General features: G+C 50.1%; 1 protein-coding gene across 1 annotated transcript in view; it reads right to left on the bottom strand.

The window, feature by feature from the left end:
* The window catches only part of CDHR5 (cadherin related family member 5), a 209,022-nt gene that overhangs the window by 34,457 nt on the left and 155,602 nt on the right, over positions 1 to 18,963 (bottom strand). Inside the window, exons 17-19 of the mRNA XM_063944193.1 lie at positions 17,416 to 17,980; positions 17,309 to 17,319; positions 464 to 1,171 (exon numbers count right to left, since the gene is read on the bottom strand). Coding sequence (XP_063800263.1) covers positions 464 to 1,171; positions 17,309 to 17,319; positions 17,416 to 17,980 — 1,284 coding nt within the window. The remainder of the gene's footprint in view (positions 1 to 463; positions 1,172 to 17,308; positions 17,320 to 17,415; positions 17,981 to 18,963) is intronic.

The raw sequence follows: 18,963 nt of genomic DNA, 5'->3' as shown, positions 1-18,963 counted from the left end.
CAGCTGCCGGGTGACATGGAAAACGTGAACCGTGTGGGGTCCTGAGGACCGAGTTTGAGATCACTGGGCTAGATGCATCATCGCTTGGAAAGTGATAAAATGGAGAGTGAAAAAGTACTAGCCAATGAGCTCCTAACTGCCATTTTTCAAACACAGCCTGTGACATGTCAGTTAGGACCTGATTGGCTGTTACTTTTTCACTCTCCATTTTATCACTTTCCAAGCGATGATGCATCTAGCCCATACTGTACTGTACATTTTTTGTTCAACTCAATGCCGCTCTGCTTAAAGCTGCCTAAAGGTGGCGCCGGCCCTGGATAGAGGTTTGGCATAACATTACACATAGCAATACAGCATTTTAAACTTCAAATGAATTGGAAGGGCTAATAGTCAGATTATTTGATTTTAAAACAAATAAACGTATGCTAAAGCAGCAGAAAAAGGTTTGAATAGTGGTACTTACTGGCACTGTGGCTGGTACTTGCTCCAGTTGAGATACCACCTACCCCAGGAGCAGTTGTATGGGGATTATTTGTAGCAATTGTGTTACTCAGTGTTGTGGTTTTTTCGGGAGTAACGTGATTGGTTATGCCTGTGCCTAGCGTTGGACTTGTACGGATAGTTGAATATGTATTGGTGTTTATACCTGGAGGATTATGTGCTGTGGTCATTGTTCCAGGAATATTACTCTTAGTGGTACCTGTGACTGCAGTGGTTGTGCCTGTGGCAGTCCCTCTCCCAGAGGTACTTGTTGTTGTGGTAATATCTGCCCCTGGATTTCTGGTTGTGCTGCTGCCAGTTCTAGGTGTTGTGCTTGTAGTGGTGCCTGTCCCAGTGGTGGTACTTGTTGTTGTCTGAGTATTAGGAGTTGTAGTTGTAGTGGGGCCTGTTCTAGTGGTGGTACTCAATGGGGTGGCATTTTCTGTAGGCCCAGTTCTAGGTGTTGTGCTTGTAGTGGTGCCTGTCCCAGTGGTGGTACTTGTTGTTGTCTGAATATTATGAGATGTAGTTGTAGTGGGGCCTGTTCTACTGGTGGTACTCAATGGGGTGGCATTTGCTGTAGGCCCAGTTCTAGATGTTGTGCTTGTCGGAGACCCTGTCCATGAGATTTTTCCTGTTGTGGTCCCAGCTCTAGTAGTTTTACTACTGGTAGTAGGAGCAGTCGTGGTAGCTGAAAAATAAATAGAAGTTCAAAAGATAAGTCACTACTTTGGCTTCTGATGTGACAGTGGTAAACCAAGACATAAATATACAGTGTGTATCCTAACAGGGCCGGACTGGCCATCTTGCACTCCTGGCAAATTCCAGAAGGACCGATGGTCGGATGAGCCAGTTTTGTCACACGGGGAGTGGGGCTAGCTGAGCAGCACAGCCTCCTGGCTCCCTGCTCAGCTGCCCGCCCTCCCTGCACACCACCACAGCCAGAACACAGGGTGTGCTGCGAGGCCAGGCCCCCAGGAGCCAAGGCCATGCCCCCTTGTTGTGCACACAGTTACGTGCCAGGGCTGCTTCATGGCCCCAGTCAGAGGCATCGGAAAGGGCGGGGGCAAGGGATCAGCATGCCTACCCCAAACATGTGAGAGGCGCAGGCGCTGGGAACGGGAAGCGCTTACCCCCAGATCACTGTGGAGACTCTGACTTCAGAACTACGTCGCCGCAGCGTGCTGACCCGTGTCCTGTCCAGCCAGCTCTTCACAGAGGCATTACTGAGAGGAGGCGGGGATGTCCCAGCAGGCTTAGCATGGCCCCGCCTCCTCCCAGTAATCTGTCTGTGAGAGCCGACTAGGACAGGACATGGGGCAGCACGCTGCAGCACCATAGTTTTGAAGTCTCCGTGGTGATCTGGGGGTAAGTGCTCTCCGCATGAGGTGGGGGTCTTTAATCATGGTGGGGGAGTGTCAAAATTCATTTTTATCTATGCCCCTCCCCCCAGCCACAAAACATTCTGGCGCCCCTGACTCCAGTACATTCCTGTATGCTAATAATGTACAGTATTATCCTAATAATGTACAGTATTGTTTGGAGAAAGAATTATCCCCAAAATAAATCTTGTTACTGAACTGAATTATTGGTATGACTATAAAGAGCAATAGCTGACACAGAATTTGGGATCTAGCTAACTCCTTTTCTAATGTAAATGTTAGGTATTAAACACAAGATGAATATAATTATTAGGTACTAGGTGATTCATTGCGCCCTACGGGCGCTCTTCATACCGTCGTAAGGGGCTACGCCCCCTTAACCCTTGCACACCCTTGTGGCGTGGAATATTTTTATTAAATGGAGTATTGCATCCAATCATAATTGCGTGAGTGGTTAAATATTGCACGGACAAAGGGCGTGCAATGGTTAAGGGGTAGCAGCCCCTTGCAACGGCGTGAACAGCGCACGCAGGGCCTGGTGAATCACCTAGTAGGTGCTGTGGTTGGGGGAGTAGGGGGTGCGGGGAAGAGGTGGATGGGATCCTGGGGTGCCACGGGAGGGGCGGTTGTGGTGGGGTCGCAGGTGGGGGAGGGTGCGTGGGTGCTGCGGGTGGTGGTCCGGACCCGCTTCAGGTGGGGGAGGAGCAGTTGCGGGGTTGCCCCAGGTGGGAGAGGGGTGGTTGCGGTGGTGCGGCGGGAGGTACAGGTGCGGGGTCGCTGCGGGTGGGGGAGGAGGTCTGGAGCTATCGCGGGTGCTGGAGGGGGAGTGTGGGGGTGCCGCGGATGGGGCACGGAGGTACTGTGAGTGGGGGAGGGGCGGGTAATGCTTCTCCTCCTGTCAGCAGCTAAGCTGCTGTCCTCCCTTTGGCAGTGGCTCTCCTGGAGACTCGCACAGCAGGCAGTCACTATTGTTTGCGCCGGTGTCCCAACGCGCCGCATTACAGGGAAGAAGATGTACGCAATAAACTACAGGTCCCAGCAGCCCTAAGGGGCGGAATGCTTCGGCGCTAAGGGCTGCTGGGAGCTGTAGTTTATGTAGTGCGTCTGCTTCCCTGTAATGCGGCGCGTTGGGACACTGGTGATAACAATAGAGACTGGCTGGCAGAACTGAGTGACTGGCTGAATCAATATAAAAGGTGAGAGTGCTGTGCAGTGTGTGTGTGTGTTTGTATATATATATGTGTCTGGTGTGTGTGTGTATGTGTGACTGTCTGCATAATGTGTGTAAGCGTCACTGGTACAGGGGGCGTTACGTGTGTAAGCGTCACTGGTACAGGGGGCGTTATGTGTGTAAGCGTCACTTGTACAGGGGGTGTTACGTGTGTAAGCGTCACTGGTACAGGGGGCGTTATGTGTGTAAGCGTCACTGGTACAGGGGGCGTTACGTGTGTAAGCGTCACTGGTACAGGGGGCATTATGTGTGTAAGCGGTACTGGTAGAGGGGGCATTACGTGTGTAAGCGTCACTGGTACAGGGGGCATTACGTGTCTAAGCGGCACTGGTACAGGGGGCATTACGTGTCTAAGCGGCACTGGTACAGGGGGCATTACGTGTGTAAGTGTCACTGGTACAGGGGGCGTTACGCGTGTAAGCAGTACTGGTAGAGGGGGCATTACGTGTGTAAGCGTTACTGGTACAGGGGGGGGGGCGTGACATGTGTAAGCGTCACTGGTTCAGGGGGCATTATATGTGTAAGTGTCTGTACTACAGGGGTCATTATGTGCGCTGTGCGTTTGTAAAGTATGCGAGGGTGCAAATTTATAGTTTGCAGGGGGGCGCCGAACACTCTAGCAAAGGCCCTGACTGCACACCCACTGTACTGCGCTGCACTGTCACCTTTTACATTGATTCAGCGTCCAGACATTACCCTCCGCGATATCACCCACTCTATCCGCTACATTAACCATCTCGGGGCTTCCAGGCCGGCAGCCCAGGTGCTGTGTTGCGGAGTCAGGGCCACTGGGGATCTGGGCGCGGTTGTGGCGGGGAGGCACTTCTGTGACATCACACGCAGAGGAGGCTCCGGGGCTCAGAGAGTATGCGGTGCAGGGAGGCCTATGAAAGTCTTCCGCCGTGCCGCTTTCATACACATTTATGCCGGGGCCTCAGCAGCTTTTGTTCCACCTGCGGCGCGGCTAGGGAGTGGGGATTGTTGATGCCGGAGGGGGCAGGTGGACTGGCAGCAAGACATTGGTGGTCATTCCGAGTTGATCATTTGCTAGCAGTTTTTAGCAGCCGTGCAAACGCTATGCCGCCGCCCACTGGGAGTGTATTTTAGCTTAGCAGAAGTGCGAAGGAAGGGATCGGAGAGCGGGTCCAAAAAATATTTTGTGCAGTTTCAGAGTAGCTTCAGACCTACTCGGCGCTTGCGATCACTTCAGACCATTTAGTTCCTGATTTGACGTCACAAACACGCCCTGCGTTCGCCCAGCCACGCCTGCGTTTTTCCGAACACTGCTTGAAAACGGTCAGTTGACACCCAGAAACGCCCTCTTCCTGTCAATCATTCTGCGGCTGCCTGTGCGACTGAAAAGTATCGCTAGACCCTGTGTAAAACTACATCGTTCGTTGTAATAGTATGCCGCACATGCGCATTGCGCTGCATATGCATGCGCAGAAGTGCAGAGTTTTTGCCTGATCGCTGCACAGCGAACGAATGCAGCTAGCGATCAACTTGGAATGACCCCCATAGGACGCTGCAGTAAAAGGATGTTTTCCCCCTATGTACAGTGCAGAGACTTGCTGCAGGTGCAGTGGCATACCCTCCAGCTGCACCTTTCTGGCAGGTACAGTCCCTTTTTTTTATGGTCTGTACCGTTTTTTGACTCTCCAAGCTTCCTCTGAAAGTATAGAAAAAGGGGCGTGGCCACGGTGCTGTACCCGTGACCACGCCCCCTTTTCGAATGTGCATCAGTGTTTATGTGTAAAGTGTTGGAGGGTATGATGCTGCAGATGCAGGGGGACTATTTTGGAGTGTGGGGCTGAAGCTGCAGCTCCATCAGCCCCATTGCTAATCCTGCTCTGTGAAAACACAGCAGGCAAAGGGCAGAGCCTCCCATTGGATGTAACCTGTGTGGGAGGGCGTTTCTCACCCAATCAGATGTGGACTGGTTGTGATAGACCTGCCACTAACCCAATGAGAGCTCCTAGCCACGCCCAGCGTTAGAGGGCCAGGCACAGAAAATCACAGGGATATTATATAGGAGATGAGTTGAGCATTGCTAACAACCTCATTATGAATAGACAATGATTATGACCACCAGGTAATTTTATGCAAGATACGCAGATAATGCTGACGTAGGATGTCTAAATCTGTGTGACTGATAAAGTGTATCACTCAGTAAATAGTGGGTAAACTACGTGATCTGGGGGACTATGAATGTGGAATGAGGGTTGGTGGTCTCAGCAGTGGTGCACGCATAAGCAAAATGACTGAACTGGTGAATTGTTGAAGGATGGAAGTTGTTAAGGTGTACACAGCATGGACCAGCAAGGCCTGTGGTTGTAAATGGCTATTGGATGCTCAAACATAGCGGAGAGTGGGCAGACTTTATCAGTGCCACAGATGGGCAACAGTGCATCAAATTATGGATACTCTAAATCAGGGACCAATTCAGATGGCCTCTCATTAAATAGTGCACCGTACATAACATTGTATGGGCTACAGAAGCAGAAGCCTAACTGTATGTCATTACGATCTGCTGAAAACAGAGTGAAATATTTCCTTGCTTAGGAACACAGTAAATGATTGGAAATGAGTCATGTGGTCTGAGGAAGGGATGCAGTTAATATACCGGCTGTCGGGTTCCCGGCATTCAGGAGACTGACGACCAGCGCTGCAAGTGTGCAGGTACAGGTGGGCACGGCGTACCCTTAAGAATTTAGCCGTGGGTACTCCGTACCCACGCCGCCGGGCCGCCACTCCTTCCCTCCCCTGCTGTTGCTCACCACGCCGCTGCTACCTTCAATTCAGCACCAGACTGTGATCACGGATCAGCGCCAAAATGATGGTAGACCCTGATGGCCATGAGAAGCGCACGCTGCTCTCTCCTGCCCTCACACACAGGAAGCAGAAGCGCGTTAATCAGCAGGGGAAGGGGGGGAGGGGGGCATGTGTACCTGGCACTAGGGGCATATCTGGCACTGTGGGGACATATGTATCGGGCACTGCGGGCATATCTGGCACTGGGGGCATCTTTGTATCTGGTACTGGTGGGCATTTCTGTATCTAGCACTGGGGGCATCTCTGTATCTGGCACTGGGGGCATCTCTGTATCTGGCACTGGGGGCATATCTGGCACTGTGGGCATTTCTGTATCTGGCACTGGGGGCATATCTGGCACTGGGGGGACATGTATATTTGGCACTGGGGGCATATTTAGCACAGTGACGGCATTTCTGTATCTGGCACTGGGGGGCAATGTATATCTGACACAGTGGGGACATTTGTGTATCTGGTACTCTAAGGCAATGTACATCTGGAACTCTGGGGGCATTTGTGTATCTGGCACTGTGAGGCAATGTGTATCTGGCACTCTGGGAGCATTTGTGTATCTGGCACTGTAGGGCAATGGATATTTGGCACTGTGAGGCAATGTATATATGGCACTCTGGGGGCATTTGTGTATCTGGCACTGTAGGGCAATGTGTATCTGGCACTGTGGGGCAACGTGTATCTGGCACTATTGGGTCATATGTGTATCTGTCCTTCCCCATATGTGTACCACGCCCCCATTTTCATTGGCCACGCCCCATGTGCCATTTGGCCACAACCATTTTTGGCACGCGCACCTTCGACGAGCGCACACACTACCTGTAAGACATTTTTTCTACTTGCACCACTGCTGACGCCGGAATCCCGACAAACTGTGAAATGCCGCCGTCCAGAATCCTGACAAATGCGGGGTATTCCTACTCTGTTGGTGGGTCCATGCCACCAACTGAGTGGGAATAAAACCTGTGACAAGTGAAGTGAGCCACCAGCCCATAACATGGCGAGCACGGTGAGCCCGCAAGGAGAAGCTCTGCCTTGCTGCTGGGATTCTGACAGGCGGTATTCCGCTGTCGGAATGGAGCTGTTAACTGCGATCACGTATGCAGGTAACACATCTCCAGCGTCTCAGGTGACCGTAGATCACTCAGGGAGTCGCTGTTTCCAGAATTGCATCGATGCTGTGAATGTATAAGCCATTGCAGTGAGAGTCTCTATACAAATCCCAGCAGCTATGGCATTTGCATATTTATGCACAACTTCTGAGTAAAAAATGTATCTGCGGCAACATTAGCATACAACTATGGATCAGGCTCAAAGGCCCTCATTCCGATTTGTTCGCTCGTTGCCGATTTTCTCTATATTGCGATTAGTCGCTTACTGCGCATGCGCATGGTTCGCAGAGCGCATGCGGTTAGTTATTTTACTCAAAAGTTAGATATTTTACTCACGGCATTACGAGGATTTTTCTTCGTTCTGGTGATCGGAGTGTGATTGACAGGAAGTGGGTGTTTCTGAGCGGAAACTGTCCGTTTTATGGGTGTGTGCGGAAAAATGCTGCCGTTTCTGGGAAAAACGCAGGAGTGGCTGGAGAAACGGGGGAGTGTCTGGGCGAACGCTGGGTGTGTTTGTGACGTCAAACCAGGAACGAAACTGACTGAACTGATCGCAGTGGCAGAGTAAGTGTCGAGCTACTCAGAAACTGCTAAGAAATTTCTATTCGCAATTTTGCGAATCTTTCGTTCGCAATTCTGCTAAGCTAAGATACACTCCCAGAGGGCGGCGGCTTAGCGTGTGCACTGCTGCTAAAAGCAGCTAGCGAGCGAACAACTTGGAATGAGGGCCAAAGAGTGAAGAGGACAGAAAATTGCAAAGGTCGATTTTCATACGTGGTCGCTAGCCAATTTATGTTAATTGCCTAACTCTCTCTACCTATATGTGTCTATGGTTCGGTTAAGTATATATATATCTCACTCCCTACACATTCAGATGCATGAATGAGCACCAGGGAAGGAATTTGTAGTGGCATTAGCATAAGATACAGAGGTGGTTGCAGACACGTCTCACTCGGAATCAGGCCCATGATGTTAATACACTTTTGTTTACTTAATTGCTACATTAGTTTAATATTATATCAGATCAGTAAAAACTGATCTGCAAAAAGTTTCAAAGTGTTTATTTCCCCAGATCAGGAGAACTGTAAATTGTGCCATCTAAGGCCGGTTACACATCTAAACGACTGGCAATCTTGCTGATGGTTGGGATGAATTCCCTTTGCCCCGGACCATCCTAGATTGCTGGTACACACTGTGCGATGTTATGAATGATGGAACAAACAATAGCTTTTAATTGACCATGCAGCACAGACAACCAAAAGCTCTCATATGTGACCTGTGGGAGCACGCAGTCATGCATATGCACTAAATGATATGTCGTTCCAATATGACAAATTATGCCAATATCGTTTAGGTGTGTACCAGGCCTTAAACTTCTTTTCTAAAGGTGGATACACACTGGCCGATATACCGGCCGTTCTATTGAACGGCCGATATATCGCGGGTCCATCGGCCAGTGTGTACAGGCGAAATGTCTGTGAACTCCGTCGTTCAAAGACATATCGCGTCGGCCCCGCAGCACAGCCGACGGCCAATATATCTACTGATATATTGGCACATCGCTGTGTGTGTGTACGGGCGACCAGCCGCCCGCCCACCCGCCCGTACACATGCTGCGGTGGCCGGCGGTGATTGACAGATGAACTGGGCGGGTGTGTGTATATCCCCGCCCAGTTGATGACATCAGTCCCCGACGGATCGGGCAGTGTGTATGCACAGCCAGGGCCGGCAACAGAAATCATGGGGCCCGGTACACCAATATCTCTGCCCCCCCCCCTCAACCTACCTCTGCCCACCCTCCTCAACCCCTCCTCCAGACATCACATACAATATATATATATATATATACAGACATCACATACAATATATACATACTATATATATATAGATATCTATATATATCTATATATATATATATATATATAGATAGATATATACTGACAGCACAGTCTGTGTGACATCAAGCATGTACATGTAGTAGTCAGTGGGACATCTTCCATGTCCACATAAACTTATCAGGAAGCAGTAGTTTCCCTACCCATATTACACACCCTAGGAGATCACGCGCAAACAGCTCACCTATAAATATTATTACACACCTGGGGAGCTAACACACATAACCCCCTATACATATTACACATACAGAGCAACCCTACGCATATTACACACAGAGCCCTCATATACTGTACATTACACTCCCGGTAAGCTTGCACACATACACAGTCCTCTAATTCATATAACACATACAGAGCCCTCTAATACATATAACACATACACAGCAACCCTACACATATTACAAAATGCAGCTGCTGCCTCCTCCAGAAACTCAGCACGGAGCAGTCAATATGCCGGTTACCGCATACATTACCCCCACCGGGCACAGCAGCCCTCCCGCCAACTCGTGCAGGGGGGTGAGGAGCTCAAGAGAAACACACATGGAGCACTCCGGATAACTAAAGAAGTGATTCCCCTCCATGTCACTCATGGCTGCCACTCTAACTAACAACCAGCTGCTGGTGCTCCCTCCGGCGGTCACGGCGTCCTCTCTCATTTGTCTGCGGCGCCAGCTTCCCACATCCTGCTCTCTCCGCTGCCAAACACCTCCCAAAATCTCAGCTATTTGGCAGGCGGAACAGGCATTATTTTGTGTCCCCTGATGCTCGGGGCCCCTATGACTGTTGGGGCCCGGTACGGGTGTCCCCTTTGACCCCCCCTGTCGCCGGGCCTGTGCACAGCACACTGCCCGATCCGTCCATAGATATATCTGCGGATCAATTGATCGGCAGATATATCTATCAGTGTGTACCCACCTTAACAGTCATTTTTCTCAACTTTTGTCAGCACTTTATCACATCATATTATGTTTTATATATGCAGGTCCACGGGTCGGAAGTGTGGCGCGTTGCCCAGCGACAGATCGGAAGTGGCTTGTGTTGCTGGGCAACACAGGTCTTCACGTGATCTGGACTCTGTGAGTCTCGGAGGACGGGCGCATTCATCGGCATGGAGCCGTCATGCTGACGGACGTAGTCTGGTGACTATTATTGGGTATGTGACTTGACTTCACTATGAATGGATACACGGATGCGCACTGAATTTCAGATTAACATAGATGTGAACTTTGTCCTTTTTGGAAATTTTGATTTATGCTTATGTTTACATATGCTAATTTGCTCGTTGATGATGTAATCTATGGGCGTCTTTGGCGCCAATTTTGATTGTTTGGTGGTGTATATAGAGCCTGTCAGGCGTGACCAGCTTCACTGCTGGACGTCTGGGATTTAGTGTTAATGTTGACTGTTTGCTATGCAGTTACTGTGATTTGCCTCCTGAGGAAGGCCCGTTGTGGGCCGAAAGCGCTTGAGGATACTATCGCATGTACCAAGTGGACGCTGTAACGTGTATCAAAATAAATGTGATCTTTTTTGCATAATTTGAAAAATCTGGAGAGTGCCTCTATTAACTTTCTCTATCTACAATGCTTTGGCATTAGAGTGGACACCCAGTTGTTGTTTGCCTTTAAGGATGAGAGTGGGACCTATTTTGGATATAATATAATAAAAGGTTATATTTTATATTTATGGGTCCAGTATGATTGTCCACCGGACCAGATGCCAGCGGTCACAATACCGATGCAGGCATCCTGATTTGGGAAATCCAGACAGGGGCGAGGTAAGTATGTTCCCCCCTCTCCCCTACTCCCTAACCCTAACACTCCCTTCCCACAGCCTAACCTAACCTCCCCCTTTAAGTGCCTAACTCCCCCCAGAGGTGCCAAAACCTACCCCCCCCCCCCTTCCCTGTAGCCTAACCCTAACCCTCCCACCTTAGTGCCTAAACCTAACCAACTCCGGTGGTGCATAACCCCCCCTCCCCTCCAGCCTAACCCACCTCCCCCACCCACCCCTATCCGGCCCTAACCCTGACTTGCACGCTATACTTACGGTCGTAATGTCTGTCGGGATTCCGGCATCAGTCTTGCATGCAGGAGTTAAGTTACTGCTTTTGACTGGGCAACTTAGCACTCCGCCCCCTGTCAGTCAGAGAAGAGCTGTGACCCCTTTGTTGCCACTGCTGCTGCAGCTGAAACTGGAGCCTACAATCTGGAGCCAACAAAGCCGCCTCAGGGGTGACTGACGCTATCAAGTTACAGCTACCACCAGCTTAACTCCGTGAACTGCACTACCTCAGCACCTGCACTGCGCCGGCTACACCCTCCAAGACTCCCAGCACTGCCACTAGGTTTATAGTTATGGCTATAAACATAGTGGCGGTGCCGAGAGTCTTAGAAGGAGTAGCCGTCACAAGGCAGGTGCTGAGGTGATGCAGTCCATGGGGTTGAGCTGGTGGCAGCTGTACCTTGATAGTGCCTGGTTGCCTAGGAGTGAGCTGGCCATGGAGTGCAGAGTCACAGTGGGGATAGTAGGAGCTGCAGCTGATAAAATCGGCTGCTGCCACCAGTGTCTTTTAGCAGAAGAATGTTAAGAGTCATACTGTACTATACATTTCTCTAACGTCCTAAGTGGATGCTGGGGACTCCGTAAGGACCATGGGGAATAGCGGCTCCGCAGGAGACTGGGCACAAAAGTAAAAGCTTTAGGACTACCTGGTGTGCACTGGCTCCTCCCCCTATGACCCTCCTCCAAGCCTCAGTTAGATTTTTGTGCCCGAACGAGAAGGGTGCACACTAGGTGGCTCTCCTGAGCTGCTAAGTGAAAAGTTTAGTTTTAGGTTTTTTATTTTCAGTGAGACCTGCTGGCAACAGGCTCACTGCACCGAGGGACTAAGGGGAGAAGAAGCGAACTCACCTGCGTGCAGAGTGGATTGGGCTTCTTAGGCTACTGGACATTAGCTCCAGAGGGACGATCACAGGCCCAGCCATGGATGGGTCCCAGAGCCGCGCCGCCGGCCCCCTTACAGAGCCAGAAGACTGAAGAGGTCCGGGAAATCGGCGGCAGAAGACGTCCTGTCTTCAATAAGGTAGCGCACAGCACCGCAGCTGTGCGCCATTGCTCTCAGCACACTTCACACTCCGGTCACTGAAGGTGCAGGGCGCTGGGGGGGGGGCGCCCTGAGACGCAATAAAAACACCTTAGATGGCTAAAAATACATCACATATAGCTCCTGGGCTATATGGATGCATTTAACCCCTGCCAGTTTTTCCTTAAAAAAGCGGGAGAAAGGCCGCCGAGAAGGGGGCGGAGCCTATCTCCTCAGCACACAAGCGCCATTTTCCCTCACAGCTCCGTTGGAGGGAAGCTCCCTGGCTCTCCCCTGCAGTCCTGCACTACAGAAACAGGGTAAAACAAGAGAGGGGGGGCACTAAATTTGGCAGATTAATAATACAGCAGCTATATAAGGGAAAAACACTTATATAAGGTTATCCCTGTATATATATAGCGCTCTGGTGTGTGCTGGCAAACTCTCCCTCTGTCTCCCCAAAGGGCTAGTGGGGTCCTGTCCTCTATCAGAGCATTCCCTGTGTGTGTGCTGTGTGTCGGTACGTTGTGTCGACATGTATGAGGAGGAAAATGGTATGGAGGCGGAGCAATTGCCTGTAATAGTGATGTCACCCCCTAGGGAGTCGACACCTGACTGGATGGTCGTATGGAAGGAATTACGTGATAGCGTCAGCACTTTACAAAAGACTGTTGACGACATGAGACAGCCGGAAAAACAGTTAATACCTGTCCAGGCGTCTCAAACACCGTCAGGGGCTCTAAAGCGCCCGTTACCTCAGATGGTCGACACAGACCCAGACACGGACACTGACTCCAGTGTCGACGGTGAGGAAACAAACGTATTTTCCAGTAGGGCCACACGTTACATGATCACGGCAATGAAGGAGGTTTTGAACATTTCTGATACTACAAGTACCACAAAAAAGGGTATTATGTGGGGTGTGAAAAAACTACCCGTAGTTTTTCCTGAATCAGATGAATTAAATGAGGTGTGTGATGAAGCGTGGGTTTCCCCCGATAAAAAACTGCTAATTTCTAAAAAATTATTGGCATTATACCCTTTCCCGCCAGAGGTTAGGGCGCGTTGGGAAACACCCCCTAGGGTAGATAAGGCGCTCACACGCTTATCAAAACAAGTGGCGTTACCGTCTCCGGATACGGCCGCCCTCAAGGAGCCAGCTGATAGGAAGCTGGAAAATATCCTAAAAAGTATATACACACATACTGGTTTTATACTGAGACCAGCAATCGCCTCAGCCTGGATGTGCAGTGCTGGGGTGGCTTGGTCAGATTCCCTGACTGAAAATATTGATACCCTGGACAGGGACAGTATATTATTGACTATAGAGCATTTAAAGGATGCATTTCTATATATGCGAGATGCACAGAGGGATATTTGCACTCTGGCATCAAGAGTAAGTGCGCTGTCCATTTCTGCCCGAAGAGGGTTATGGACGCGACAGTGGTCAGGTGATGCGGATTCCAAACGGCATATGGAAGTATTGCCGTATAAAGGGGAGGAGTTATTTGGGGTCGGTCTATCGGACCTGGTGGCCACGGCAACGGCTGGGAAATCCACCTTTTTACCCCAGGTCACCTCTCAGCAGAAAAAGACACCGTCTTTTCAGGCTCAATCCTTTCGTCCCCATAAGGGCAAGCGGGCAAAAGGCCACTCATATCTGCCCCGGGGCAGAGGAAGGGGAAAAAGACTGCAGCAGGCAGCCTCTTCCCAGGAACAGAAGCCCTCCCCCGCTTCTGCCAAGTCCTCAGCATGACGCTGGGGCCTTACAAGCGGACTCAGGTACGGTGGGGGGTCGTCTCAAGAATTTCAGCGCGCAGTGGGCTCACTCGCAAGTGGACCCCTGGATCCTGCAGGTAGTATCTCAGGGGTACAAATTGGAATTCGAGACATCTCCCCCTCGCCGGTTCCTGAAGTCTGCTTTACCAACGTCTCCCTCCGACAGGGAGGCGGTATTGGAAGCCATTCACAAGCTGTATTCCCAGCAGGTGATAATCAAGGTACCCCTCCTACAACAGGGAAAGGGGTATTATTCCACGCTGTTTGTGGTACCGAAGCCGGACGGCTCGGTGAGACCTATTTTAAATCTGAAATCCTTGAACACTTACATACAAAGGTTCAAATTCAAGATGGAGTCACTCAGAGCAGTGATAGCGAACCTGGAAGAAGGGGACTATATGGTGTCTCTGGACATCAAGGATGCTTACCTCCATGTCCCAATTTGCCCTTCTCACCAAGGGTACCTCAGGTTTGTGGTACAGAACTGTCACTATCAGTTTCAGACGCTGCCGTTTGGATTGTCCACGGCACCCCGGGTCTTTACCAAGGTAATGGCCGAAATGATGATTCTTCTTCGAAGAAAAGGCGTCTTAATTATCCCTTACTTGGACGATCTCCTGATAAGGGCAAGGTCCAGGGAACAGTTAGAGGTCGGAGTAGCACTATCTCAAGTAGTGCTACGACAGCACGGGTGGATTCTAAATATTCCAAAATCGCAGCTGATTCCGACGACACGTCTGCTGTTCCTAGGGATGATTCTGGACACAGTCCAGAAAAAGGTGTTTCTCCCGGAGGAGAAAGCCAGGGAGTTATCCGAGCTAGTCAGGTACCTCCTAAAACCAGGCCAAGTGTCAGTGCATCAATGCACAAGGGTCCTGGGAAAAATGGTGGCTTCTTACGAAGCGATTCCATTCGGCAGATTCCACGCAAGAACTTTTCAGTGGGATCTGCTGGACAAATGGTCCGGATCGCATCTTCAGATGCATCAGCGGATAACCCTGTCTCCAAGGACAAGGGTGTCTCTCCTGTGGTGGTTGCAGAGTGCTCATCTTCTAGAGGGCCGCAGATTCGGCATTCAGGACTGGGTCCTGGTGACCACGGATGCCAGCCTGAGAGGCTGGGGAGCAGTCACACAGGGAAGAAATTTCCAGGACTTGTGGTCAAGCCTGGAGACATCACTTCACATAAATATCCTGGAGCTAAGAGCCATCTACAATGCTCTGAGCCTAGCAAGACCTCTGCTTCAAGGTCAGCCGGTGCTGATCCAGTCGGACAACATCACGGCAGTCGCCCACGTAAACAGACAGGGCGGCACAAGAAGCAGGAGGGCAATGACAGAAGTTGCAAGGATTCTTCGCTGGGCAGAAAATCATGTGATAGCACTGTCAGCAGTGTTCATTCCGGTGTGGACAACTGGGAAGCAGACTTCCTCAGCAGACACGACCTCCACCCGGGGGAGTGGGGACTTCACCCAGAAGTCTTCCACATGATTGTGAACCGTTGGGAAAAACCAAAGGTGGACATGATGGCGTCCCGCCTCAACAAAAAACTAGACAGATATTGCGCCAGGTCAAGGGACCCTCAGGCAATAGCTGTGGATGCTCTGGTAACACCATGGGTGTACCAGTCAGTGTATGTGTTCCCTCCTCTGCCTCTCATACCCAAGGTACTGAGGATCATAAGAAGGAGAGGAGTAAGGACTATACTCGTGGCTCCGGATTGGCCAAGAAGGACTTGGTACCCGGAACTTCAAGAGATGCTCACAGAGGACCCGTGGCCTCTACCTCTAAGAAAGGACCTGCTCCAGCAGGGACCCTGTCTCTTCCAAGACTTACCGCAGCTGCGTTTGACGGCATGGCGGTTGAACGCCGGATCCTGAAGGAAAAAGGCATTCCGGATGAAGTCATCCCTACCCTGATCAAAGCCAGGAAGGATGTAACCGTACAACATTATCACCGTATTTGGCGTAAATATGTTGCGTGGTGCGAGGCCAGGAAGGCCCCTACAGAGGAATTTCAACTGAGTCGTTTCCTGCATTTCCTACAAACAGGACTGTCTATGGGCCTAAAATTAGGGTCCATTAAGGTTCAGATTTCGGCCCTGTCGATTTTCTTCCAAAAAGAACTGGCTTCAGTTCCTGAAGTACAGACGTTTGTCAAGGGGGTACTGCATATACAACCTCCTTTTGTGCCTCCAGTGGCACCTTGGGATCTAAATGTAGTTTTGGGATTCCTAAAATCACATTGGTTTGAACCACTTTCCACTGTGGACTTAAAATATCTCACATGGAAGGTGGTAATGCTGTTAGCCCTGGCTTCAGCCAGGCGTGTCTCAGAATTGGCGGCTTTATCCTATAAAAGCCCTTACTTAATTTTTCATACGGACAGGGCAGAATTGAGGACTCGTCCTCAATTTCTCCCTAAGGTGGTTTCAGCATTTCACTTGAACCAGCCTATTGTGGTGCCTGCGGCTACTAGGGACTTGGAGGACTCCAAGTTGCTGGACGTAGTCAGGGCCCTGAAAATATATGTTTCCAGGACGGCTGGAGTCAGAAAATCTGACTCGCTATTTATCCTGTATGCACCCAACAAGCTGGGTGCTCCTGCTTCTAAGCAGACTATTGCTCGCTGGATTTGTAGTACAATTCAGCTTGCACATTCTGTGGCAGGCCTGCCACAGCCAAAATCTGTAAATGCCCATTCCACAAGGAAGGTGGGCTCATCTTGGGCGGCTGCCCGAGGGGTCTCGGCTTTACAACTTTGCCGAGCAGCTACTTGGTCAGGGGCAAACACGTTTGCTAAATTCTACAAATTTGATACCCTGGCTGAGGAGGACCTTGAGTTCTCTCATTCGGTGCTGCAGAGTCATCCGCACTCTCCCGCCCGTTTGGGAGCTTTGGTATAATCCCCATGGTCCTTACGGAGTCCCCAGCATCCACTTAGGACGTTAGAGAAAATAAGAATTTACTTACCGATAATTCTATTTCTCATAGTCCGTAGTGGATGCTGGGCGCCCATCCCAAGTGCGGATTGTCTGCAATACTTGTACATAGTTATTGTTACAAAAATCGGGTTATTATTGTTGTGAGCCATCTTTTCAGAGGCTCCTCTGTTATCATGCTGTTAACTGGGTTCAGATCACAGGTTGTACGGTGTGATTGGTGTGGCTGGTATGAGTCTTACCCGGGATTCAATATCCTTCCTTATTGTGTACGCTCGTCCGGGCACAGTATCCTAACTGAGGCTTGGAGGAGGGTCATAGGGTGAGGAGCCAGTGCACACCAGGTAGTCCTAAAGCTTTTACTTTTGTGCCCAGTCTCCTGCGGAGCCGCTATTCCCCATGGTCCTTACGGAGTCCCCAGCATCCACTACGGACTATGAGAAATAGAATTATCGGTAAGTAAATTCTTATTTTTTTGTTCAACTCAATGCTGCTCTCCAAGTGCCAGCGCCCATCGCAGCTGCCTAATGGTGGCACCGGCCCTGAATAGAGGTTTGGCATAACATTACACATAGCAATACAGCATTTTAAACTTCAAATGAATTAGAAGGGCTAATAGTCAGATTATTTTATTTTAAAACAAATAAACGTATGCTAAAGCAGTAGAAAAAGGTTTGAATAGTGGTACGTACTGCCACTGTAGCTGGTACTTGCCCCAGTTGAGATACCACCTACCCCAGGAGCAGTTGTATGGGGATTATTTGTAGCAATTGTGTTACTCAGTGTGGTGTTTTTTTCGGGAGTAACGTGATTGGTTATGCCTGTGCCTAGCGTTGGACTTGTACGGATAGTTGAATATGTATTGGTGTTTATACTTGGAGGATTATGTGCTGTGGTCATTGTTCCAGGAATATTACTCTTAGTGGTACCTGTGACTGCAGTGGTTGTGCCTGTGGCAGTCCCTCTCCCAGAGGTACTTGTTGTTGTGGTAATATCTGCCCCTGGATTTCTGGTTGTGCTGCTGCCAGTTCTAGGTGTTGTGCTTGTAGTGGTGCCTGTCCCAGTGGTGGTACTTGTTGTTGTCTGAGTATTAGGAGTTGTAGTTGTAGTGGGGCCAGTTCTAGTGGTGGTACTCAATGGGGTGGCATTTGCTGTAGGCCCAGTGCTTGTCGGAGACCCTGTCCATGAGATGTTTCTTGTTGTGGTCCCAGCTCTAGTAGTTGTACTAGTAGTAGTAGGAGCAGTCGTGGTAGCTGAAAAATAAATAGAAGTTCCAAAGATAAGTCACTACTTTTGTCTCTGATGTGACGGTGGTAAACCAAGACATAAATATACAGTGTGTATCCTAACAGGGCCGGACTGGCCATCTTGCACTTCTGGCAAATTCCAGAAGGTCGGATGAGGCAGTTTGGCCACACGGGGAGTGGAGCTGACCAATCAGCACAGCCTCCTGGTTCTCTGCTCTGCTGCCCGCCCTCCCTGCACACCACCACAGCCGTTATACAGGGTGTGCTGCGAGGCCAGGCCCCCAGGAGCCATGGCTTGTTGTGCACACAGTGACGTGCCAGGGCTGCTACATGGCCCCAATCAGAGGCATCGACATGTGAGAGGCGCAGGTGCTGGGAAGGAGGAGCGCTTATCCCCAGATCACTGCGAAGACTCAGACTTAAAAATTCAGGCGCCGCAGCGTGCTGCCCCGTGTCCTGTCCAGCCAGCTCTTCTCAGAGGCATTACTGAGAGGAGGCGGGGATGTCCCAGCAGGCTCAGCATGGCCCGCCTCCTCCCAGTAATCTGTCTGTGAGAGTCGGCTAGGACAGGACATGGGGCAGCACGCTGCATCACCGTAGTTTTGAGGTCTCCGTGGTGATCTGGGGGCGGGGGGAATTTAATCGTGGGGGGGAGTTCCAAAATTAATTTTAATCTACGCCCCCACCCCAACCACAACATATTCCGACCCCTGGCCCCAGTACATCCCTGTATGCTAATAATGTACAGTATTATCCTAATAATGTACAGTATTGTTTGGAGAAAGAATTATCCCCAAAATAAATCTTGTTACTGAACTGAATTATTGGTATGACTATAAAGCAATAGCTGACACAGAATTTGGGATCTAGCTAACTCCTTTTCTAATGTAAATGTTAGATATTAAACACAAGATGAATATAATTATTAGGTATGAGTTGAGCATTGCTAACAACCTCATTATGATTATAGACAATACACCGAATGGACA

This window comes from Pseudophryne corroboree, chromosome 11, assembly GCF_028390025.1.
Source record: "Pseudophryne corroboree isolate aPseCor3 chromosome 11, aPseCor3.hap2, whole genome shotgun sequence".
Taxonomy (NCBI): Eukaryota; Metazoa; Chordata; class Amphibia; order Anura; family Myobatrachidae; genus Pseudophryne; species Pseudophryne corroboree.
Note: the sequence above shows the minus strand (reverse complement) of the source record. Positions and strands in the feature narration are given on the sequence as shown.